Here is a 27,498-nt window from a genome sequence, read left to right as displayed (position 1 = left end):
GCAGGAGTAGGCGTTTAAAATGTTAGTGGCCAATTCCTTCTCCATTTCGTTACACTCTTGTTCCATTTCATCATATTGTCACGTAGGTACACTAATATAATTTATAGACCAATACAATGAGGTCGTAATTAGCAACAATTAACCTTGCATCGAGCGTCCTTTTAAAAGATTAGATAGGGTTGTAGACATTAGAAGATTTAAACACATCATAAATTAAAACCCACATGTTTTTAGCGAAAAAAAATGTAGAATATTCTTAAAAGATATACTACTCAGGCAAAGTAAGATTATCACATATCCTGATGAATTTTGGCGGTATAAGTTCCAGAACACTATTGCCACCAAGTTTGGCATTGACCATAGACTTTACTGTGGTACACTGGTGCAAAGCTGCATTCCATGATATCTTAGACTTCTCACTATACTCGCACTACTAAACCTAACCGCATTCCATCTCATTAAGACCGTCTTAAAACCAATTGAAGAAATGTCCGAGACTGCAACGATAAAAAATGCCAATGTGAAAAGTTGCTGGAACTTACCAAAAATATACTTTAAGATGGAAACTATACATATTTTCATACCGTACCGAAACTGGCATACCAAATAAAGGGAGTTTACGAACTGACATCACGGGTAAATGTTAGAATAAATTTAATTTAATTAGTTAATGTATGATTCTCATTAATATACCCATCCCTAATAGCATTAAAATTATTTTTTACTGCTTGATACCACATTGTATTTTTTAAACGCAGTGGTTTCTGTGATATTGAGCTTTTCTGAGCATTTGTCTTTTTAGATGGGTTGGCAAAGAATTTTGCATGGAATAATTTATAGCGCTGAAATACAAAACAAGATGAATTTACTTTGAAAATTTTACTTTCAAAACAGGAAACCTGGTATGGTAACTTGGAAATATTTTGGCTGCCTTACAAATAAACGCACATATTCATATGATCCCATGCATTTAAAAGCATAGCTTTCTCAGCCACATCAAAAATACTGTCCACAAAATAACGATGTATGACCATCATTAAAATGTGATAAATAAGAAAAAAAAGGCTGTGATCCCAATTGGCTTCAGGCCCGGAATCGTGTCCTACACTAATAATTTTGACAGACTAATGCAATGAGGTCGCAATTAGTTCAAATTAACGTTAAATCTAGCGTCCACTTAGAAGATTAGATACACGTAAAAGTTAAAGCGTTGAATTTCTTTTATAACCCACCGATCACCGCATTCATTGACGTTAGAAATAAATAACGACCTCATCCTCTTCCTTCTTAATATTTCATGCTAATTCATTTCACTTTGTGTTTCTTGATCGATTGGATCAAACGCGAGGGAATTCCAGAAGCTCAGATACACGCAGCAATTTGAGGCCGCCATTTCAACCGGAAAGCCGAAAGAATAGTAGGGGGGGAAGGGATATTGGGAAGGACGACAAACGCGAAAATCAATTCGTCAGATCATGGCGTTCCCCAACCGGTTGGAATGGTCTGGCCAGGCAGCTAACCATCCGAATCCGTCTGAGCCGTGTGTGTGTGTGTAATGCCGTATGCGTAAAAGGAATTAATGGAGACCGTTGAGGCGGAACAAATCAGGCGTTAAACTCACCGACCATAAACGATCCTCCTCCCATCCTTATCCCCTCTCCCAAAAGGAGACGAAAAAATAGACGTAGCGCCATCAATCGCCATCATCCCCCGTCGTGTTTTCTTCCGCGTCCTCTCTCTTTCCCTCATGCACAGGCACCGTTACTGCCTATCTTCTACTTTCAACGCAAAAACACAGGCCGTGGTTCATGTTTTGACTGCCGCTAACGAGGGTGGTGCCATTATCTGCTACGTCCTGGAAAGGGAGCGCGTACGGTTCGCCGGCATGTACCGCGTTAAGACAAGTAAACAAAATAGCATAATGTGAGGCTTTTATGAACAGGAAGGATGTTCTGAGAGGTTCGCTTCGCAAGAATTTAAAGAAAAGGTTAGTGAAGAGTCTGATCTGGAGTGTAGCGCTTTACGGTGCAGAAACGTGGACATTTCGGAAGGAGGGCGAGAAAAGACTGGAGGCATTCGAGATGTGGGTGTGGTGGAGAATGGAGAAGGTGAAGTGGACGGAGAGGAGGAGGAATGACGAAGTGATGGACATGGTGGGTGAGGAAAAGCAGCTTTTAGATGAGATCGGGAGGAGACAGAAGGTATGGATGGAGCGAGTATTTAACGGGGAGGGGATGTTGAAAACAGTCTTAGAGGGTAGAATGTTGAGTAAACGAAAGAGAGGAAGGAAAATAATATGATTTTTAGATAGAATGAAAGAGAATTGGTATTATTGTGAATTGAAGAGGAAAATAAATAATGGAAGGAGAGGCTCCCGGAATTCTTCTTAATTATACTCTATGGAAACCTACCTTAATCTGTGGAATACTTTAATAATAATAACAACAATGTCACGATCAGTGACGTCATGGAAAAATAAGCAGCGCCGGAACGCACTTTAACTTTCTCTAACAGTGAAATATTACTCTCTGTGTTTTTTATTACATTTCATTCTTTGCATTTGCTTACTATTTTTTTGTTTTGGTTGCGAATGTAGAAATAATAGGCGGCAAAATTGATGAAAGTGTCATTTGACCGTTATGTCTTTTGTTAACTGGTGCCGGACACCACTGGTCACCATGGAAAACTGAATCGTTAATTGATTACCAAAACTCAAGAAGCGGGAATAAAAGGTAGGGAAAAAAGTGAGGAGATCCAAGTCATCCGACAGCAAGGCAAACTAGAGGAAAATTGGAGCGCTTGGCTGAAAGTTTCTATAGCTTAAAAATGTTGCGTTTTCGACTAAGACATCATTGATAATAATGGTTCCTATTGGCATCAGCCATACAAGGTTAAAATTTCGTGGTATAATTTTTCTCCATACTGTATATGGAAACAGTTCAGGATCAAAATATCTCCGTAATGAAGGATCAGAGGAACAAATGTGAAAGTTTTCAATCATCATCACTGGTCAACAATCCTAAGATTGGTTTGACGCAGCTCTCCAATCAATTCTCCTATCAGCTAATCTTTTCACACCTACGTATCTCTTCTCTTTCACATCCTTCTTCACTTGTTCCATATATTTCATTCGAGGTCCCCCTTTTCCGTTCCTGCCATCTACTTGTTCTCCGCGATGGTCTTTATCAGGCCTATAAGGTATTTCCGTCTTCTGCCATGTTTTCCAATGGTATATATTTTACAGTAAACTAGATTCAACAACTACGTTTTCATCAAGTGATATTCATTCGTAGTACTGCAATCCTATTTTTTTTTTAAACTATAGCCCGCCATTTCTCTCTTACACGATTCAGTTCCTTTATTTCCTTAATGCTCTTTAAGTCCATCCTTCAGCTGGCCTCGTTGGCGGTGGGGCAAAGTCCTCGCCTGCCAAACCGTAGGTCGCGGGTTCAAGTCCCACCTGGGTACCTATCCAGGGTATGGGTGATAATGTGTCTTTGGCAGTTATTGAAATCCCTCGATGTAAAGGCGTCAGTTTGCAGTTTTCAGAGGTAATTGAAATAAATAAATAAATCTCGATCGGCCCCAAGTACTTGTTTCTCGGCCTTCCTCGAGGGAGCTTTTTCTTATAGTTTTCCCTCTGTAATATCGAACGTAATCACTATGCCTTGCATCATAGCCTGTTCACTCAGTTCTTTGGCGAATTATTATCAACTATTTTGTTATTCACTTACTCTTCGATATTCCACCTTATTTCCTACCCTATCCATCAATTTTATCTTCAATATCCGCCACCAGATTTCGAATGCATTCTTTTCTGCGCAGCCGTTCTAATTTTTCATATTTCTCATTCGTTGACTGCCACTCCACGCACAAATATTTTCTCGTACAGTTTCATTGCCTCCAGCCTTACGCTCTTGGATTAAAATTTTGTCATGAATACCATCTTAGCATTGTTACACGACGCTTCATATTGGTAGTACTTCATCCATCCACGGTAATGGCGCTCGTAAGGCAGGAGAATGGTTAAAATATGCTCTAATCTCTATTCTGTCTTGATTAGGGTTACTTAACCGTAGAAATACCAATATGATTACAATATCCTTCCTTCAGAATGATCTCCGGAGTAAAGAACTAAATTTCCGTTTCTCCTAAAGTCGTCCCCTTCCTGTTCACTTAATTTCGCTCACTCCTAAGATGTCTTACTCCAGTTTGTCCATCACCGCCTTCAGATTCTCCCATTTCCCCAAATCCCCAAAGATCTCACTTCCAATGTCCCTATCCTGACAACTTTGACTCGCACACATTACTCAGTAGTCACTAAAGCGACAAACAGAGCCAAGTTAAAGCAACGTAATGAAGTTTACAATTTATACAAATGATCCAAAATGGTATAAAACCCTCCAATTAGACATAACTCATGCCTTTTGTTTCTTGATCAAGCCTATATTTATCGAGCGGAACTTCAGAAAATCGGTGCAAATATTCAACAACCAAAACTCCGCATAAATAGCATTCAAATGTATTAAGACTGCCAACAGTGACAGTTTACAAGTAAACGAATTCAGGCTTCAAATTATGTGGTGAAATGTAAAAAAAAAACTTTGTAATTCCACGTAAATTTAATACTGTTCGACCAAGATTTCGACGTTGCACGTCACCATGTGGTACATTTGCATTTAAAACGAAGTGAAGTCATTCCAGAGACAACGAATTGTTCGTATTATATTATTCATAAACGTAATGAAAACCACAGCAAGGCGAATGGATATTAAGACGAGCCTCTGTAAGGCCAGACGGAAAAATTTCACCGAGTGGGCAGAGACCGGGAAATGAACGCGTAGCAAGATGTGAGGGGAAGGTGGGAAAACCATAGATCTTTCATATAGGTAGATGGCGCATGACGTCACGCAAGCGTGGTCAACATAAGCGTGGTCGTGTATCACGTGACTCGGGTCAGCGTTATGGTGAATACGCGTAGTGCCTTCGGTTGCGATGAGAGATTCCTTAAAGGAATTTGTCTTTCTTTTCACTGCTAAGTTTTTCCCTGTTAAAATTAAAGCCGTGTTAGCCATGGATATATTTATTACTGAGTAACGATACGTGTAATGCAATGCATGCGCTATTTAATAAGAAAATAAAAGCATTTAGGGTAGCTCAGGCATCCGGCAAGTTACGGAACAAGGATATTTTCCTTGTATAGACGATGGAAGTATTCACAGCTATTACTTCCCTATTTCTAAATTTAAGGGACCATATTCTGGAGCAAGATTTTGAAGAAAATCAGACAAATAACTTAGTTCGTGAAATAATATTCGAACACCTAATTAATCAATCAAGATTGAGAACAAGTAAGATTTATTTTCAATCTATTTTCAACTCACTCGGCTATCTGAACGAAATGTATTTTACGGAATCTGTATGGCTTCCAATTACATGCATGTAACTGTAAACACTATTTTTGGGCTACATTATGCCTATTTGAGTGTGAGCCGAGGCTGAGTCCTCAATCAGTTCTTCAGGTTTCTCTTTTTTCTATTGCCTTATGCCAACTGAATCTCGTTTAGACTGTATGGTTTCTAATTACTATTATGTTATTTCTAAACCCTTTTTTTCTCGTAGATTCTGTTTGATGGATGCTCTCTATCCTCATTTTGGAATTCTATGAAATTGATGTATGGGAGAACACGGGGGGGAACGAGGTAAGCGGTTTTTTTAAACGCGAAAAAAGGTGCTGCGCAAGCGGGAATATCTATATCTAGCCCAGATTGGTGTTGCTTATATGTTTAAAACAACAATTTTGACTAGTTATATTTACTCCTGCTTTATTTCGCAATTAAAAATCGCCTACCCCGTTCCGCCCCGCCACCCTGTTCCGCACCGGGTTCCCCTATGTTCTACCAAATATATGGACATATACACTGTGGTCATTTAGAATGTAAAATTCATAGTCTTCTTTGATGGAGTGAAAATTGAGCTTCACTTTTGTATTCAAACCGTGTTTTCCATTGTCGGCAATACATCTTTCTTATCTGCGATGTTTTCATCACACCTCCAGCGGACGTATATTGTTAAAGGTTTCTTTAATAAACAAGGATTTATTACTAGTACATGTTGAAGGATATTTAATCATTTTATGCGAACTGAATTACGTACGAGAGATGTTCACGTATAAAATTTCATAAAATCAATGCTGGCTACAACACTGACTATTGTGGGTACTTTTGTTAATTAACATTCTGAGGAATCTTAAAATATATTTTCATCAATTTGCCCCGAGCAACGAGAGATAATTACCAGATAGGAGGAATAATCAGCTGGTTGCAGCTCCTAATGTTCTTCTCTGGCTTTGAAAGTCATGCAACATTGGAAGTGTCTTTCCTTTAACGATGACATTCTATTAATGACGTATTATTGAAAAAAAGATAGTACCTATCATTTGTGAAAGATTACTTATTAATGTACTGGATTGGTGGTTGAAATTCATAGCCTATGGTTGTGTATACATTTTTCTCAAACCATGTAATCTACCTTTGTGCAATTTCTTACTTTATTTACGTATAAAAACGGAGCCTTTGGATGCAGGTGTTACTCTGTAAAGGACACAAACGAAACCAAACATGTATTCCTGAAGGCTGCCTCAGTTGCGCGTAATTAGGGAAATTAATTCAGTTTTACTATAGTTCTTCCTAAAACTGAATTGAAATGAACTCTATTTTGCTATCAGGTTCACATATAATACAGCAAAACGTAAATAAAAATAAATAGCAAAATAGGCACGTACTTCTCTAGCGCTGTAAGTAAAAGTAATATGTCTTTTGCCGAAGCGGGAACGATATTCACGACAGAGAATTCAAACGCCGCCATTCATTTTGACCCGAACCACGTGACTCCGAGAGCGAAAGGGGGGGCGGTATGTTGGCTACGCGCTCCGGCCGTAAGGGGCTAGGGGAAAGCGCCATCTACTGTATAAAAGATCTATGGGGAAAACAGAGAGAAAAAAAAAGAAATCGAAGACGCGTTAGAAATCTTTCCGTAGACGTCAACCAACGCCACCTTAAGTGAGTTCAACCAACCACCCGCTTTTAGGGAGGAAGGCTGGAGGCGGTTTTTGGACTGTGCCTTGTTTACGTTGTCTGACAGCTCCCGAAAGCGGCAGCGGGCATCCCCACTCGTTTTTTTCTCCTTCGCTCGCCTCTAGCCTTGCCCTTGCGTGGGAGGCCGGATCTCGTAGGGTCGTAAGTAGGCTGTCAGTATGCGCCACGGCTCAGAGTGGTTATACAGAATGACTTGCACGTACGGATGAGGTGTGTGGTGGGATTTTATGGTATGCCCCAGTAAAAACGAAGAGCTGGGTCCCACTGGCGCCTGAAAAAAAGCACCTTCGAATGCTAGTCAACCCTTGAGGAAGGCGAGGAAAAAATTATTCGAGTTAGCTATCTAGATTGGTAACTTCCTCTGGTTTTTCAAGGTTACCAACCGAGAATCGGTGGTCCTTTCTTGGGTTATTTTAGCAGAAATAATTTTAAGTTTTAAAAATCTATATTCAATGCAGAGATTTGATTCTACTCCCCCGCAATAAGGCTAATATTCGCTTGCCCATATTCAAGTTATTCGACGTAAGAACAGTCAGAATTTGGTAGTTACATGGATGGCGACACTCATCACTGTTAATCCGTCACTAGGCTCGAATAGCTTTTAAAAAGTTGCAGTAAAAAATTATTTAAAGCCTTCAAAAACAGCGATAAGGAATCATGACCCATGCATAACCAATTTCATCAAATTATAAAGTAGACTACTGACAGACTTTCGTATGAGAGCTTCATTTTTCCGGACTTCTACATTAAATTTACATTTATCACGTGTATGTACGTTTTTCACTGAAGCTTTGCGGTCATTCCATTAAATGAAGCCAGCAAAAATTCACTACACAAGTATTAGAGTACGGTTTTTCAATTAACCACGAGAAAAAATCTAAATGTGACAAGAGTCGAGTAAAAGATCAATACGCAAACTGAAATTCTACCAATGATTCTGAATTCCGAAAGCGGTGTAACGTAGATTCAGAAGAGGTAGTATATGCTATCCTGGTTCCACTCTGCCATGGCGATGGATGGATGTTCGATCTCAAAGTAGGTAGGCAAATGAAAATGCACAATATGCAAGATTTTGCACACTCTCCGGCGTTTTTTATTCTTTATGATAAAATAAACGCCAATAAATCGAGATCACGATAAAGTGTCGCAAGTTGACATTGAATGATGGAATTAAAAATTTATAACACTGGATAGTATAATAGAAATTCAATAAAATGGCAATTTTCTGGTCACAATATTAAATTTAAGATTCCTCCTCGTAAAATTAAGACTGATGAATGGTACCTCGAAATAAATAATAGATCATTGACCTCAATGGGATATTTTATAAACTTATGCAAAAAAATAGCTATTCGTTCGGCATGTATCGGAGAAATTTGGCGACTTAGAAACAACCATGAACTCTGCTATGCAAATCCTGACAAAATATGTAAGACACTTATATACTGAGGGCCAGTATGAAGAGGAGTCTTATGTGTACAGCTTGCAGGTAATAAAAATTTTCATTCTATCTCAGCATACATCACATGCTACAGCAATTTGATTTCTGTTTCTTACATGAAACACATTTACTTCCCTTTGCTAATTCGTGCGGACTTTTTCCGGGTCCATTTATATGTTTAAGTTGAATGATAAGCGAAAGTCAATTCCAAGAACAGTGCACTCCTCGAATCAATTATTTTTCAAGGGCGGGATGCTTAGCTTTTTTCTGTTAAGTATTTGGCTTAATTCTGTGTATTTACCCCAAATGAGAGGGTAAGACCCCTTCAGGATGGGATGAACTCATAAGTATGAATAGGCATTTTATGGATCGTTCTTCGGAGAATAGTAAAATTCACCAGAAAAGTACGCCATTTATTTCATTCCAAAATGGTTAATTTCCGCATGAAAACCTTTATATTTTTTCTTTGACTTCCACGAATGCTTGTTATGATATTACTTTCTATGATAGCTTTATGCACAACAAAACGGAATAAAAATGATAACGAATCCATTTTTGACATGGCTCCTAACCGAAAAAATATTGAACGGAACATAAACCCTAATATAGGCCATTTAAATGATACCGAAACCTTTGAAGATGCCATGACTTGGTGAATGGAGGCTTCCAACAATTATACCTCTCACCACTCTATTCTCAATATGTTTTAAGTGGATCTTGGTCGGTACAGCGGCATACATTTCACTACGGGTGCGGTAACATTCACTTTAGCAGCTCTAATACTGCGATGTGGAAGGCAAGGGTAACCACCACAGTAACATAATAATATAAATAATAAAATAAAATTTATGGAACAGGTAAAGTAGGATGTGAAAGAGAAGAAATACGTATGTGTGAAAAGATTAGCTGAAAGGAGAATTGAGTGGAGAGCGGCGTCACACCTATCAGGGGTTGTTGACCAGTGATGATGATGATGAAAATTAACGAACCACATGGTCAAAATGAATATATGATATAAAGTAAGTGACGCGATGAGTCCGGAAAACGTTGGATGCTGGGTGTAATTAATAAACAGTCACAAAATCATCTCGCGTCGTGCCTAAACATAGACAGTAGCTTAAACATAGGCTTAACGCTTGTAGCATTCACCATTAGCTCTTATATGATTGATCGTAGGCGTTATTTATAATATATCAAGCAACATTTTTCCAATCCACAGGAATCCGAAAGGTTAGAAATGAAAGAATTGGAAAACGGAAAACGCTGGATTCCCTCCCAACGCTTAATTCCCTCCCAAACAGCGCATTTTGGCCTCTTGATTTTATCTCGATAACATTTTGGGTTTAATAATGTTATTTGCCTCGTACTGGACGGGTTTTTGGTATCGAAAAGGTCATCGTCTCTAATTGCAGGCAGCATTTTCCCGAATGCATTTGCGTACTTTTTTAACATAACCAAAGCATTTACAGATATATAAATTAAAGATATCATAACTTCTAGTATGAATTAAAGATACTGACTGTAAAAAATTAAAAAGAAATTTAATCCCCGTTTTTTTCCTCTCTCATTCATCTCCGATCAATAAAGAAGTGAGTCATGCAAGTGAACAATCTAAAGGTTCAATAAGAATTGATTGAATCTTTGAAGACCTGGCACATGTCAATCATATATTCATTTGTTAGCTCACCTAAAATTTGAGCACAAGATATTATTTCCGTGGATTAAGTTATTAAGACTCGTTGGCTTGAAAGTCTACAGAAGACATATCACGTAAGAATTTGTTATCGCAACGAAAAATTTAACGCTTAGGAAACTTATCTCATGTTCAAACATATATTTTTCGAGGGTAGAAAACTTAAGCTAAAGCTGACGAGCAAGGCGTCAAAACGTTTTTGTAACGATTTGAATGTTAATCATGGATTAAGTTCCCCAAGTCAAGGGCATTTTTCTTTAATTCATACAAAACAATTTTTGGCCATGCGTGTATCCATGAGTGTATCAGTTCCTTATTTAGGGAAGTGACTGCAAGTAAATAATTGCTCATTAATTAGAGATACCGTTGCGGTTTCCGCAGATTCAATGGTTCTAGACCAAATTCGTCTTGTATTCCAAAATTTATTCTCAAGCTGTTTGAGTTCTAAAAATAGTATGCCTTTTTGGACTGAAAAATAAGTCTAGGCGTTCGTGTTGGGAATAATAAGGAATCGTGTGAAGGATGTAACTTTTCAGTTTGTCCAATTGTCACCATATAATATCGTTCAGTCAACCGTTACACTAAAACTGTATTTTTGACGACCGTTGAGGCTACGAGACGAACTAAATATGGGTCAAATGGGATAGGGCAATCTTTGAGTGAATCACACTTTCTTAGCGAAGATTAATCATCCGCATCCGAAAGCCATTTTCTAAATAGCTGTCTTGGCTTCCCACACACCATAACTAAACGATGAGATTGATGTATTAAGTATGTGGTGGAATAAGTAACTATTCAGTCTACAACCGGTAAATCTATCATAAATTATCACTGACATCGTCTCACATTTTACCGCCCATGCTTTGCATAGGACACATCATTTTGATTATCGAAGTGACTGCAAGTAAAAATTGTGCATTAATTAGAGATACCGTTGAGGATTCCGCAGATGCAATGGTTCAAAACCCAATGCTTCTTATATTCCAAAATTTATTCTCAAGCTGGTTGAGGACTAAAAATAGTATGTCTTTTTGGACTGCAGAAATAAATACGGGCGTTGGCGTTGGGAATAACGTAAGGAATCATTTTAAAGAATCCACTCTTCCTACTATCCTCAGTTCACGGATTTAAATGTAGCCTGGCTCTCTTTGTCACCACGCGGTTTGAACTCAGGGTTATATTACTACGGTTCAGATTAAGTTGGAAATTACTTTTTAAAATGCATTACTCCAAGTGTAAATGGTCGATAATACATTATATACCGGACATATTATCCGTTGACGGATATTAGTATAGACTGAAAAAATATTTTATTTCTAGCGTCAATGGGTTTCATTGAGGATTTCATCACTTCCGGTTACGGAACGTCTTTATACCAACTGACGCGTTTACAAAACAGCTGTTTTAACATATTATAACTTTTTCTAACTTAAATTGTTCAGTATAATAGTATTTGTCAAAGATTAAGCAATAATAAGTGAATACTCGGCTTCAGTGAATTAAAACCTTCACAAATAAACATTCCAGACAAGGTTTTAGCTACTTTAGCTTTAGCTACGTACCCTCCATGAGTTGATTTCATTACTTCCGGTTACGGAACGTCTTTACACCAACTGTCGCGTTTACGAAATAGTCAGTTACGAATCGTCTGGTTACCGATTGCCGCAGTTACGAGATGCCGTGGTTAAGAGCTGTCCGTTTACGAAATGTCAGTTACGAAATAGCCATTCACGAATTGAAGTGGTACTGCGTCAATGATCTTTGATTCAAATCATCATCAAATCATAAATCGTGAGATTAGTTTACCGTAGCTCTCCACTCAATTCTCGATAGGTCAATTATTTATCACTTGCATTAGTCTTCTGCTTTACATCTTTAATCGCCTGCTCAACGTAAAGCAATTTTTTTCGTGATATAGCTCTTCTAGGCACTCCTTTCTTGTCTTAACTTCCAATGAAATCTCTGTTCTTTCTCTTGATGGTATTGTATCACGTGTTCTTCCCCTTGAAGTGGCTCCTCTTTACGCTATAGGCCGCTTCTACTTTTCCACGCGTGATTCAATCGTGCACATCTTCGCAGATGTTCTTCATAAACATTTCTATAGATGCAAATGCATTGTAAGTTACTTTGGTCCTTACTTTCTTTTAGTTAAGTTGCTCTTTTCTAGTTTTTCATTCTTATAATTTCCTCTTTCTAAGACTTCATCTGTGATCCAAGAGCTTATCTCGAGGGCTCTTCTTCTCCCTAGAACTTCTTTTTCGGCCTATTGTAGTCCACTTTTAATGCCTTTTCAGATATCTTCCATTTAGTTCTCGATAACGTCTTCTTACATTATACTCTCTACTGCTTGTTGAAATTCTAGCTGATGTTGAAACTTCTTCAATTTTTCTATCTACCCTACGTTCTTCAGAGTTTCTTGAATTTCAAGTGGCATTTCATCATCGCTAACTTGTGGTCTTATATCTGCCCCGGGGTAGCCTTAGCCTAGCTTAGTTTCTATATCTCTGTTACACCAAAATATAGTCTATTATAAATGTCACGTTTTCTTGTTATTTCCATATGTATCTTTTTCGGTTTTGATTTTTAAATAAAGTGCTGGCGACAACTAGCCTATATTCCGTTCAGCGCTATGGTTAAATCTACCGAGGGCATCCGCTAGTTTACGGATGGTGGACACGATACGAGACACTTGTCAAGTGTCATTTAAGCAGCACCGAACATGTTCGTGTTGTTCATGTAATAATTGGGAAGAGAAATTACTGAGTTTATTTCCCTATATATAGAGGTTATAGTAGGTTATATTATATGGAGGTTGTAGATATAGAGGCTAGCTGCGATATAAGAGAGTTAGCTACTCGAAAAATAAGACGTGGATTGAAAACGCCGGATTGCAAGGAGAGATGGGTCTATCCCTGAATAAGATAGGCCGTCTAAATGATAATTAAACCTTGTGAAGATGTTGTTACTGGGCGACGGGATATCACAAACAATTATGCTTCCCATCACCCAGAAAAGAGAGCTGCATCTCTTCTTTATTTGTGTGAAAGTGGAGTGATCAGTTCTGCGACACTCATTTCACTGCAGGCGTGGTAACATTTACTTTAATAGCTGTAGCACTGCGATATGGAAGGCAAGGGGAAACCACCTTATTATTATTAGGAGTCACAGCTACTCTACCCAATATTTTAAGAAGGCATTCTCTCGAATAAAATATTCCGGAGGTAAACTAATCCCCCCATTCGGATCTCCGGACGGGGACTACTCGTGAGGGTACATCGGTACAGATTTGGTTATATATTGAGTATAAGAACTTGATCGAAATGGTCTTCCATAAATTCTATAGCACATGCAGCGCACGTGTACCATTGTCAACCATTCGTAGCAAAGGTATTTCGCTCGATTTGACTACATTTGTATTCCACTCAAAATTGATTTGTCTCCCAAGAGTTGAATGAGTAATGAAACTTTCGACGAACCTCTCGATTTTATCGAGGCGCAAGGAATAATAAGAGGTGGGAAAGTAAAGAAGGAAACTGGGCATAGGACGGCATTCATACCGGAAAATATTGAGAGAGTCGATGGAACGTCCGGCGTTGAGATCAATCCTAAAAATAATTTTGTGAAAGCGGAACAGAAAGTGAATTCCTGAACTGGAATAAATCATTTCTCTTGAAAAGGGATGATTTCTGTTGTATTTTTTTTTACAGGATAAAAATATTGCCCGTTATATTTTCCAGAGCTTTTATAAATAGTAAAAAGAACATGATCTGAGTAAGAGAATATTTAACCTAAATGAAAATTTGAGATCCATTAATATTTTAGGTTATTATCGAATTATCATTGTCCTACTACGAGACACTTTTATTCAAGTGTCATTTAAAGCAGCACCGAACATGTTCGTGTTGTTCATGTAATAATTGGGATGGGAAATTACTGAGTTTATTTCTCTCAAACACAAAAACATATCCTTGCGAAAATGAATAACATTTACCGGTCTCAAATTTCAAAACAAATGTTTGTGCGGAGGGTTCTGAATCTAAGGGTTAAAATCTTATTTGAATAATTTATCAGTCATAAATTTTTAGTGGCTTTTTCATTAATGCAACAGCATTTTTCCAATACCAAATGAAAACCTTCTCCATAGTATTTCCCTGTCACAAAACAATAATTTCTAAAATATACAGGAGAACTAATTGAATTTCCCGAGCGATAGGTAGATTTCAAACAGTACGATTTCAATTCCCCCTTCGTAAGCATTACGAAATAATGACAAACACAGGGAGGACAAAAAGTTTTAATTTGAAAGAAGGATTGGTTTATCACTTCACAAATTAGGGTCTTCTATTTTAAGACGGTAATGAGAATATTTGTGTAAGGAATAATCTAATTAGAAGCCTCTAAATAAAGGAAAACTATAAATCACTACTTAAAAACTTCAGCTAAAAATTAATGTCCTCCATTCATAGTCATTAAATGTAAATTATACGTTTATTAACGCATCATCAACTGTTAAGGTGATAACAGATGTATTACCATTTCTCGAATAATATTTAAAGCCTGGCATACATCTAACCAATGAGTTAATTACATACAATAGTAATGTTTGAGTTATTCTGGCAAAACATCAAACTTAGATCAGATAGTTTAAAAAACGCGCAGAAATTAGGAGCTTTTACAGCTCTAGATTCTTCCAGTAAAGTTATCAGCAGAGCAATCATTGATGTTAACGTTAATGCCGTTTCCCTATGCATATTTTCTTGGTTCATAGTGAACCCTTCTGAGCAATGAGATAATAAGTTTTCTGCCCCTGCAAGTAAAAATAGGCATTTAATCTTACGTACGTTGGTTTAATTGATGGGTGAAAATAGAAACTATTCATTCCAAAATTTTAGTTTTGAGAATAAGAGAAATAAAATATCAGACTTTCCACAGCAAATGGCTTCGTTTGAGTATTTTAATTACATATTGCGGACTAGAGAAATTAAGACTCAGTTTCACCAATTTAACAGACATTTACAGCCAAGTAGAAATAACTAGCATAAAAACAGACAACAATAATAAAAAAGTCACTAAAATGAGGAAACAATAAAATAAACCCTTATTTTTGCAAAACAAATACAGATTGAATGGACGGAGCATATGGACACTTCAGAGAGGCATTACTGCCATATACGGCGTATAACGCTTCTCAAAAATCTGTTATCATTTTATAAAAAATAACTCATCGACGTAATATTTAAGGTAAGAGTAAATTGAAAGTTACTGGAAATTGTCCACAAATACCCCAATATTTTACTTCACGACTGGTACAGTTATGTATATGAAGCAAAATGTATTTAAATCGGTCATAAAGTGAATTTATGTATGTATGGAAAATAGTCTGTTACATTTCATAGACTATTATGTTAGGATTCAACCTTATTAAGCCTGGAAAAACTCTCTATGATCATATTTTCAATTCCGACTATTCGAGTTTCACTTCCCTTTCATTTGCCTGAAACACGCATTTACGTTCAGTGGTGCGAATATAAATAAATATAAATTTATTTCGAATTACTTTCCGCTGACAATAAGTACTTCTGCTTCGCAAAGCGCATGCAAAGACCAGCATAAATAAGAGATATCGTAAGTGAGACCACCAATCACAGTCATCTTTCTAAGCCAATCGATGGCTACGTTTTACGAGTCACGCCAGCTACTGATATCTCACTTTGACGGGTAAAGTACCATAAGCATACGACGAAAACAACCAAAATATCCGGGAATAAATATTTTTAAGTCCATTCCGCAGAAGAACTTAGAGAGGTCAAGCAAGAACGCGTGAATAAAAATTTATCAAAAATGCATGACTTATGGTAATAAACATCGTATCTACAAAGTGAATTCGACAATTTACGTAAAACTTGACTCAAATACTCAAAACCGTCCTTTTCTCAATTAAATTCAAACAAAAAATATATTAACATATTTCTCTCGATTTTCAATTTCGTCAAATTTATTTAAGGTCTGTTAGAGAAGAGAAATCTATATGCGCCAAACATGCACAATGCTAATATCTGCGGAACGCAACGACATCTCTTGGTATTGCGCAGCCTTCCCAACCATCTTTTCGCAGTACAATATAATTCTGTAGATTGAACACACGCCAAACTCCGCATTCGTTATTTTACATTTGTATAAATGTCTCCGCCAGACTTCTTGAATTTTGTTCTACTGAATTCAATCGAATCTATTTTTCTATTTCGGTCCATAATAAAGGATAGAAAGATATGAGAAGACCTATAAATGTCAAGGCTGACGATGGGTTAAACACTGCTGTATAATACACATTTCGATTGCTGTGAGGAGGATTCAACATTCGTATCAAACTGCTTGAACAAAAATACTCATTCGGAATTTCTTTGAATTTATCAATTTTCAATATTTAATTTAATGATTAAATAATTTCGATTACCTAATCAGGAGATACGCGGATATAGCAACACGAGTGAATCTTTGATTCCCGTTGAAAAAACAGAGAGACTATGGTGGATAATAGAATAAATATAGGAATACGTGCAATACGTGCCGTATCCAACGTGCGTTTAGAACAGGCGTGTGGTCTTCCACGAGACAACACTAACTGAATGCTTTTAAGGTGACACAAATTTAGTGTAATCGGAAATTGGGCTCTCTCGCTGCATTTTACGATGCAGTGAGTGAGCCTTATTTACACGGTCAAGTAAAGAAGTCCAATATTTTAACTCGGAATCTTGCATCCAAACCTATGCTCTCAAATGTCGTAAGCCGCTTACACACACCTTTACGAAATCGTCTCGAAATAAGCGGCTATTCATGTTTCTGATACCTATGAATTTGCTAATAAAGCGAATGATTTGAAGTTAGGCGTTAATGAGCATTTTCCGCAGCAAATCGAAGTTTCCACCACTATCCACAATACCACTTTCGTGAAAAGTTAACAATCATGCTATTATAATTGTCCTCTACCACTTTTTGCGAACAAAAATTGGCCAATCCACGCTTTATTTCTGGGAGATTGCATCTAACAATCGGAGCATTTTAAAGTTATTGCGGCGAAGCTTATCCACGAGTAAAAAATCTTTAGATTTTAACTCCAACATAGAGGCCGTTTAAAAAAACAGTGATTCATCAAAACTTAGTGATGAGCCATGATGGATATATAATCTAGGCACTTCATCTTAGATTGTATCACCTCCTAAGTATCTAATTAGAAACTGAAGTCAGAATGCGTTCCTTGATTAAAAGCAAACGGAGCTGCACTCAACTCGAACTGAGGAAAAAAAGTGGGATAAAACTGAAAAGTAAACGTAGAAAATAATAAATGTGCTATGTAGCCTAACTTTGACTTAAAAAAATGAATGGTTGTCAATTAAGTTTACGAATTTTTTTAAAGGTGTATGAGAAACGTGAAAGTAATATTTTTAAATCGCAATGATTATTTGGTTTGAACCATAGAGTCACGGCAGGAGACCCACATTTCTCCTTTAAAAATTCATAAATCCCCTGCATAAGCGAGGAGAATTTGTAGCTAGTATCCTCAAAAAATGATTACCTTTTATTCTATCCAGTTAAACAAAATAGTTTTATAAAAACTATGGTTCAAAATGTGACTACGTAGATTTCCGCGGTGTTCAGGTTCCAATTTCTCCATGTTTCCGGTGCAACCGCGTCGGTTTGTTGGTGATGACCACAGTTTCGTTGGCACTGCTGCCAGCGTCTTCAGGTCGAAGATGATGCCGGTCCACGATTTTCGTCCTCCTTATATAGGGGGTCAGTCCCGCCAGTTGTGGCTGCCGCTCTCTTATTGGTCCGCCTAATGAGCCTCCTCCAATGGGCATCCAGATGGTTCAAAACTTTGATATTCGCATCAAATTTATAATTTTCAATTTAATTCGCTCCACGGCAGTCATTGAAGTCATAATCCCGCTATGATTAAGCTATGGTATTTGGAAGAGGCGACCGTGAGCTGAGGTCATTTGTGCCATGAGGGAAGGGTATGGAGAGAAACCTGGCGTCGGCATTAGCCGACTCTCAACTAAAGACGCCAAGGGGACCACGGCTTAATGTCCCATCCGACGGACGGAGTTTTGCGCTTGTAATATCCTCTACATGATATTCAAGCAGGAATCGGGCCGTCTCTGAAAATTCTCTGCCACCACCGGGATTTGACCTCGAGCCTACGGGGTGGAAAGCAAATACTCTAGCATAATGAAAAGTAAAAAAAAAAACTTCGTAATTCCCCGTGAAGATTATGTATTATTAATCATATATTAATGTTAAATTACAAAGTTTTCTTTACTTTTCTTTGCAATTCCACATAAATATTAAGAATTATTAATTATATATTAATGTGGAATAACAAAGTTTTCTTTACTTTTCATTATGTTAAGTAGATTCCATTAAGTGACGCCTGAAACAACACAATACTCTAGCCACCACAAAATTTGTCCAGTTTAGGATTACGATAGCTTATATACTCGAAGGATGAAATTCGCCATGAAAAAATCATATGGTTTAGACGGAATTCAAACCCGGATCTTCCGATTGCCGGTCAGGCATGCCAACAGTTACACGACCAAGTCATCTGTTTTCAAAGCTAATTTCAGACTGGTAGCACATCTGAATGCGAGTGAATGAATTGGAATCAGAGAGTCACTCATGTCACTATTTTTGCGAATCTTATAATTCAGTAATCGACAAGTAATTTCACAAAGACAATAATTTTATTCTTGGAGTATATAAGGTGTCGTATCCTAAATTGGCACAATTGATTTTATCATAACGATGTAAAATGGTATATTTATACCGCCGTAAGTTTTTATAACCAAGCAGTCAATATCCCCCATATCATGCCATAGTCTCACATTCCCATACCCTAGTAGTAGTATTTTTTGCCATGTTTTAGCGCTGTACTATAATCAATTATGAATACAAGTATGAGTGAATTTAAATTTTGGCTGACCGATTTGGAATACAGGCCAAGGATGATTGAATAATCTATATAGCATCAGAATGCTAGTTCGAGACGGGTATTTTCATTATAAAGTGCCTTCTACGCTACGTATCACTTTATATAATTCGTTGTTTCTTGCGTGACAACATGGAATCGACTTAACATTATCAAACGCAAATAACTTTATAATTCCACATAAATTCAATACTGTAAAAACCTATGTTTCGACGTTGCACGTCTTCATCTGGAACATTTTCGTTGAAGACCCTGTGTCTTTGAGCATTTGCATCTAAGAAGTATAATTTGTTGCATTTTATTACGTGTCACTAGGTAACAGTATTTTATCACAGTTAAGTCTTTTAATAGCATATTTTCCTTCAGCGGTATAATAACTATGTCAAGAGCTACTGCAAAGCTTCATATGAATAGCAAAGAAAATACCAATCGCACAAATATTCTCCACCGTGAATGGGAATCTTCAATACTGGATCACGAGCAGTTTCTTCCAGAAATAAATCCCGAATAGATAGAAGATTAATTCCACTCATGACTGTTTGCGGGGATAGTTGTTGACTTTCTCTCCGAAATAATGCTGGCCCTGTAATCGCGACCCATTCATCAAAATCAGATGCTAGAGATAAGGCACCGAGACTCGTTATGCGTTCCACGAAATGGCGTTCTCCCCGTTTGCTGGTCGGCATCCGACCCGAATATCCCGTATCACGCCAGTGCTCGCGTGACCCGGCGTGTCCCACTCCACACACAAACCCTGGAAGCTGAAACGGGGCAGAAAATGCAACCAAAGGAAGTCCGATAGTGAGCGATATTACATTGGTCAAAATCAGGGATTCCGTTATAGCATTACCGGCTCGGCGACAAACCATGCAATTATTCATGTCGCTCGCATGCGATAATTTAGTACTCTTTCGTTCAGAGTCCGCGCATCGAGTTTCATTCCGTGTGATTACCGTTTGACTGATTCAAGCCCAAGATTTCGCGGAGAGCTCCGAGTTCTTCTATAAGGTGCTATAAGAGAATGTCATAACCAAATAATACGTATTTATCGTAGTTCTTATTCGGCTGAGGTAGCTGAAGGAAGTACTTGAAAATCAGAATTTTTCTTAGAGTTGAGAGAAGGAAAAACGACATTATTTTCATCGAAATTATCGGTCATTAATGACATCATCATCATCGTTTGTCAATTCATCGTCTCCCTAGCATTAGCATTTGCAAATAAACGCTCAATTACTCTAATGATAACGTTATTGTTTGATCGTCGTCACTTGCGTTTTCTTTCATGGCATTAATTCTGACTGTTAGCATGAAACTAATCAGATGGCTTACCTTGAAAAGGAAATTTGGGTTTTTGGAGGACATATTTTTTAACAAATCCAATAACAGGCATTACTAATCGATTTATAAAATTATGCTTTTAGTTATCCAATTTTACCCCGCTTATATTCAAATTCAACTTTAACCTGAAACGTGATAAAATATGAATGCATTAGATAGCGAAATACAAGCAATTTTCTTCTATGAGAGGTCTTGTCCACAAAGGGATTCAAAAATTGATGATAATTTCGTTCAATAGAATATACTTGTGAAGAGACCCGATTGTAGCACAATGGGCGGGGTTTTGATTTTTATGTTGGGGGGGGGGGGGAGGGCAGCAATCCTTCCGGAGGCTTAGATGCTATGAAATATCCCCCGTGAAACGGGGGATATTTCATAGCATAGTTCCCCGGGGCCCTCCCCTAAAAAATTTGTTTGAATTAGTCTTTGAAAACAGCATTTAAAATACTATCTAAGACTAAAATAGTTTGGTATTTATACAGGCTTCGTACTTTTTTCGCACAAATTACCATTTAAGTTTGGTGGACCAGGCTCCCCCTTGTCCCCCCAAAACTCCGATTTTGTGCAGCATGCCGGTCAATTTTACTGCTCTTCTTTATTCATAAGATTTCGTAATTTAACGCATCAATATTTTTCTCTTTGTTTCAGGTGGGTTGTTTTGGCGCTGACATGGTTCCTCGCGGCCGGACTCAAGTGGGGCAACGAGGCCATTGCATCTCTGGCGCCGTACTTCCACTTGGCCGCCTGGCTCATCCCAGCTGGAAAGGCAGCCGCGGCACTCGCGTCCAACGCAGTCGACTCAGACCCTGTCGCCGGCATCTGCTACGTCGGAGGACTCAACGGTGGGAACCTACGAGTTTTCGTCCTAGCCCCGCTGCTGGCTTATCTTCTTATAGGGACGTCCTTCCTACTGGCCGGCTTCGTGTCCCTCTTCCGGATCAGGAGCGTACTCAAGAGGCAACAGCAGTATCACCAGCACTCTCAGCAGCTCCAGGCTCCTCAGCCACCGCCACCTCCGCCTCCCCCACCGTCCTCCATACTACACCACAACAATCAGGGCAGGGCGGACAAACTTGAGAAGCTGATGATCAGGATAGGAGTCTTCAGTGTCCTTTACACAGTCCCAGCCACGGTAGTTATCGGCTGCCACTTCTACGAGGCTTCCATGCGTCCAGAATGGATGAGACAGACAGCATGTCCATGCGAGGGTGGTACTGGAGGTCAACACTACCATCAGCATCCCACGAGACCACTCTACTCTGTTCTCATGCTCAAGTACTTCATGGCCCTGGCTGTCGGTATAACGTCTGGAGTTTGGATTTGGTCCGGCAAGACGCTGGACTCCTGGAGGTGGTTTTGGCACCGTATAACGGGCGGAAGGGGAGGCGGCCCAGGGGGTCCCGGAGGTGTCGGTGGTGGCGTCGGCTCTACTGGTAGGGGCGGCAGGGGCAGAGGAGGCTACTACAGCCAAAGTCACCTGGTCGGGGGAGGAGGCGGAAGTCTGCTGGCCGGTCATCAGGCCCCATCGCACCACTACCCTTCTTCTGGTCACATCCACAGTCACGCCTGCATGTCTAAACAACAGCAGCAACCGCAGAGGCCGCTGACGGGACTGAAAGGCCAGCAGTCCATCTGCGGGTACAGTTCCGTGGCGTCCCCGGCTGTGCCCGTTGCAGGGGTAGCGGCGAGCGTGCAATCGAGCCACGTAGGTAGCGTCGTGCAGCAAAAAGGCGTGGCTGCTCCGCTGAGTCACGTATGACAGCAGAACGGCGACCCGCCCCTGGCTACGCCCCTGGTTCGTCACCACCAAGGGATGCTCCCGCAGCCTCCGACGCCCTCCGGACTGACGGAGGGCAGCGAGATGGGCGGGGTCGCCGGTAGGGCAGGAACGGCAGGGGTGGGGTCGTGCGATGGCGCGCAGCTCAGCAACTACGGACCCATCTGACGGGGGCAGGGTTCCGCAAGCGGCGGGGTCGCATGGGGTAGCGTGAGGCGGTAGAAGAGCGAAAATATGAGGGATAATGGGAGAGACTACTGGTGTTCCGCTTCGAGTTCAGCTTCTTGGGAAATCAGCCTGAGCTTCGAGAGACAATAGTTGCGAGGGGTATTCCGTGAGCACGCAGGCCGAAAATAAGGCGCAGGACGCCTTGAAGAAGAACCATTCATTTTCTTTCGATGCATAGAGCTGCGAACGTGAATACGTCAAACGCGACGCCTCGAATGCCTACGGTGAATAACCAAACTCTTCAACTTTCCACTTCAGCGGTTTCCGCTCAGTGAATTCATCAATCTATTTCAACGTCGAACGCGGGAACGTTCGGTTTTTGCCACACATCAAATAATTACGATGGCATGCATTCAGCAGGTCATAAGTTAAGGCTGCTCCCTCCGACTGTGGACATCTTTCAAAGTTTCTCACTTGAAATTACGGTCTATTCGGAGGACTTTCGTATTCGGGCCAAAGAAGGATGAAATGTCGATGCTATCCTATCTCTCCCGGCTACAGTGCAGCGTGAACACCAATGGTTTTCCAAAAGTTCTCCGCCTCATTGATTTCTACCGTGAATATCCCCCAAGGACCCCCGAGTCAAAAAAAAAACTTAAAGCGCGCTCACAAGCGAACAAGACGTCCTGAATAATTTTCTTCGAGGTAAACTAGTAGTTGTTTTGATATCGTGTGACTGCTAATTGGTATCGGGATGCCTTAAAATTATTGACAGTCCAGTTTTCTGGCCCGGTCATTGGAAGGACACCAGAGTAGATCCCCGCAGTACATTTCTGCTTGACCGCCGTGATATAAATTACCAGCGATAGGTGAACTCAAATGTGTGTGATCATTAGTGGGTAATTGAGTCTATATGTGAAGGCTGCAATTAGTCAATCTTAATATTGCCAATATAATGTATATAAAGTTCAAATTATATTCGACCATGTGAAGCCCGAGACCTGGAAATTATTCGACCAGCCGATTCAAATTCAATTCCCTCCCAAAGGATTTTCCACAATCCATAGATTGAAGAAAATCCTTGCCCGCTTCGAGATCTCAGTATGTGTAATTGAAAGTAAATTTTTAATAGAACAGAAAGTGCTCATTTGCGCGGTCAAATGTTTCTATCAAATCTTTTGGGAAAAAGTAAAGCGAAATGTGGCAGTATCGTAGGAACATTTTAAGCTAGGGCAAAAAATTAAATACCAGAATCCTCCCCGTGATGCAAGTAACGTCACGATCATCGGCGATACATACAGAAACTGAGCGTGTGATTAGGATATTACGCTGTATTATAAGTGAAAAATAAGGAAGCGATGAATGATATTCTCAATGTGAAAGTACGAAATGGACGCCAAGAAACGAAAAGAGAGGGATAGGCGCTGAGGATTAGGTTTATAAAGTAAAAAGAAATCATCCTCCGCGAAAATTATCACTTTTGACGAATAAAGCCAAAGTTACCAAGAGCGCAAAAAAAGGGGAAAAGGAAAGACTTGTCGGAGAGGTTTTTGACACCAAAATTGCAAAACAATGCAAGTGCACGGAAAGTGTCTTTTTGTACATATTAGTAGTGATCGCATCTTTTTCTATCTCCTCGTTAACTTTGTTACCTTCAAATGGCATTTTTAGCCTCAACTAGTCCCTACGTCTCCGAAGAATAAATATTTAAGAGGACGAAAAGAGTGAAATATCTCCGAAAGATTTTTTTGAACGCTGCCCGCAATTTGTAAACTCTTTACAAATTAGAAACCTTGCATTTTTAGCGATTTGGTATGATTTTTCTAGCAGAGCTCAGGGAAAGGTGATGTAAACATTTATCTGTTTTCCTAACCCACAGTCCCTGTGGCCTTTCGGGAAATGGACTCGCCAGTATCAAATACATTTTCGCAGCTTATACCGAGAGAGATGCAGCTGCCGAATGAACTAGTCGAAATGATACAGGTGACAATAAGCGCAAGAAAAATTAACCTCATCCGACCTGGCAATTTAGTGCAAATGAATCATGGACCACTAATCTGCATGCCGAGGACGATCATGCAATCAGCATAAAACGATTCGCATCAGAATTCAGCCAAAGATAATGCCAGGTTCTACTATACTACGCATGTTACAAGAGCAATAACGTATTTTCGGCACCCTTTCAGTGGAAAAAATAGAGTTTGCGGTAATCATTATACATGTACGTTCAAGTGACACGCCAAATATTTCGTAAATCACTTTTCCATGAGCTCAAATGTTTACCCTCCCCAAAAGAGACCCCCTAAAATGACTTCGACTCCGCATGAGTGAATGAGTGACAGTGAGAGTGTACTAAAGTTTTGTGTCTGTCCTCCAGTGTTTCCCTAGTGTTTTGAGGGAAAAGCACCAAAATCCGCCCGTTGATAACCCCGAGTGATACCTTCCTCAGCTCCTTGCCGTGAAGACAGCGCCGGGAGATAAGAAATTACTATAAAAGGAGGGAATGAAACGGACTACCATCAATGAACGGAAAACCTCGAAAGGACACCCTCTGCCAGCGACTGCAGTTCAGGAGATCGTTCACGTGATTGAATCAAGGTTTGTGCTGGTGAGAGTTGACCCCGCTTTTCTTTTTGAGACCCCTAGGAAGAAAACAAAAAAAACTAAAAATTGAACCCGCGAAGGTGCTTCGACGCCTTATCCTCGGTTTTTTCCTATCCATCCGGCCGATTTTGTAAAAATAATATGTGTAAAAAAAATGGTAATCTCATAATTATTATAGTTAGTGACCCCTCACCCAATGGACTAATGATTGAAGGATGGTCCTTTGATACGGCCTTCAGTGTCAACGCACATGTTGAGAAGACGCCACAATAAAAATGCATGGAAGATGTTTCTTAGCAATCTCATTATGTTTTTCAAAATGCTAAAAACCATCTCCACGTATAAAACGAAAGTGATAAGAGACCAAGTTTTAAATGACTACATTCTTCTTTTTAAAAAATAACAAACTACTGCCGTATCTCTTCCCCAAATTGTGAAAACATGAAATGTTTTCGTACTTTGTACACATTTGAAACGAAAAGTGGCTCCATAAATTCAATATGAACAGTATATTACTTCCCTCATTTTTAGGAGGGAATATTATTACTATGTAAATTAATAAATGTTCTGAAAAAATGCACGATGAAAATACAGGTTTGATATATACATACTTATATAACATTTTAAAGGCGGGAGTTTGCTGTACATTCAGAAAGTGTCTCTATCTGTCATTTTTAAATACATACTAATGTACTGTAATTTTTTGCATGGCGTAAGCTTAGAAATCTGTGTCAGATGAAAATTTTCGTAAACGTGATGTTTGGCTCGTTTGTTTCCAAAAGGATGCTGTTACAGTGAGTACAGAGGCTAGCGATGCAAAAATCTAAATATTCCCTGGAGGTTATCTCTGAGATAACAGACCAATTCCTTCCGCAGAATATTAATTCCATTTACGCCTTTAGGCGTAACCTCTATTTGAACTTTTTGGCATACTTTTTTAATCATTAACGCGCGCCCGAAAAGGCTAGATAACCACACTTAAATAATGTAATATATTCCTATTATTATATCTCTAATCGAGAATATTTATTTATTTACAGATGGATTTGATAATAGTCGAAATTCTATAAATTGACTGTATAAGCTTTTCTATGGTCGAATCAGTCCAAATTACTTCATATCAAAAGCTATACCTCAGAGATAATTTCGCACTTGTAGCTACTACTACTTTTCCGCATGGATGCAAGAATTTCTGTTCTGTAAATAATCCCGATGTACTCACTGTACTCTAATTGCCCCCGCAACACGGTCGATGGTCCGACTCAAAAACATTTTGTCGCTCGGATCCTCTTCCATGTCGCAAGTGATTGCTAATATACGTAAATGAAAATAAAATGAAGATATTGTTGACATTTTTAAATATGTTCATATATATCCGTGAGATGTAAAAAGAAAAATAAGTACAATAGAGAGCAATTACCACAACGCTCGTAATATGTAAGTGAAAAGATGGTGTTTGTTACGGTGTTTAGTAAATTTGTGTAACTGCAAAGTATATATTTGTTTCAATTAAATATTCGGATCTCTTCCACTGTGAAAAATTCTGTTTTAAAATATTTATTAGGCCCGTTTAAAGCGTCCCTTATTGAATTCAATGAAGTCTGTAATCATTTTGCTGCCATTAAATGGAAATCATTGGCTACTACGAATTTCAAATTACCCTGCCGTCAACGAGTTCAGCATATTTTATTTTTCATTTTATTTGTGTATAAAACATCACGCATTACCGGTGCCAAAATAGTTCTCTCTCGTTCTCAGGATATGAAGAGCAATATATCACTTGCTTTACAGTTTTCTCAAAAATGCATATCTAACAAAGTATACGATGTTAATAACCAGTTGATTGCTTGTCGTTGAAAAAACATGGGCCACTTAAGATGCATTACGCTAAAGAATAACTTTTTTTTCCCAGAAATAAATGCGACAGATCTTGGAATGGGTTATTTCGAGCAAAGCCACTACAGGCCTTTCTAATGTTCCTCCAGTCAAAATACTTCTTGATTTAGCGATTTTGACGAAACACTTACCTTTTATTGAAATTACGTCTTTAAATAAGGTCTAATTTTCGTGGTTGTGGTACCATGTGAACCGTGAAGGACTGCACAGAAATAAATCCAATGCAACTCCGAATTGATTTCTATTTCTTCGAGCTACCCTTTAAAATTACATGCCATTTAAGAAAAATGTAGAATATAGGTGCCTCGTGTTCTTTCAATCTTATAAACTACTTCCACCAGAGCAGAGCATATGAATGTTGTCAACAACTGGTCGAGGTTCGCAAGGCAAACAATTGCTGTAATAGGTTTGACATCATTTACTTCATTATGTAGGCTAAATTCGCATTTTTACGCAACAAAAACAATTTGAAATTTACCATTTCATTTTTATCAC

At 38.9% G+C, this 27,498-nt stretch overlaps 1 protein-coding gene across 1 annotated transcript in view; it reads left to right on the top strand.

Moving 5' to 3' along the window:
- Positions 1–23,898, top strand: part of LOC124164254 (frizzled-8) — a 33,644-nt gene extending 9,746 nt beyond the window's left edge. The window contains exon 2 of the mRNA XM_046541495.1: positions 21,207–23,898. Within this exon, the coding sequence (XP_046397451.1) occupies positions 21,207–22,317 (1,111 nt within the window). The 3' untranslated portion in view covers positions 22,318–23,898. The remainder of the gene's footprint in view (positions 1–21,206) is intronic.
- The last annotated feature ends 3,600 nt before the right edge of the window (positions 23,899–27,498 follow it).

Source organism: Ischnura elegans, chromosome 8, assembly GCF_921293095.1.
Source record: "Ischnura elegans chromosome 8, ioIscEleg1.1, whole genome shotgun sequence".
Classification (NCBI taxonomy): Eukaryota; Metazoa; Arthropoda; class Insecta; order Odonata; family Coenagrionidae; genus Ischnura; species Ischnura elegans.
The sequence above is the reverse complement of the archived record's forward strand: the minus strand, read 5'-3'. Positions and strand labels throughout refer to the sequence as shown.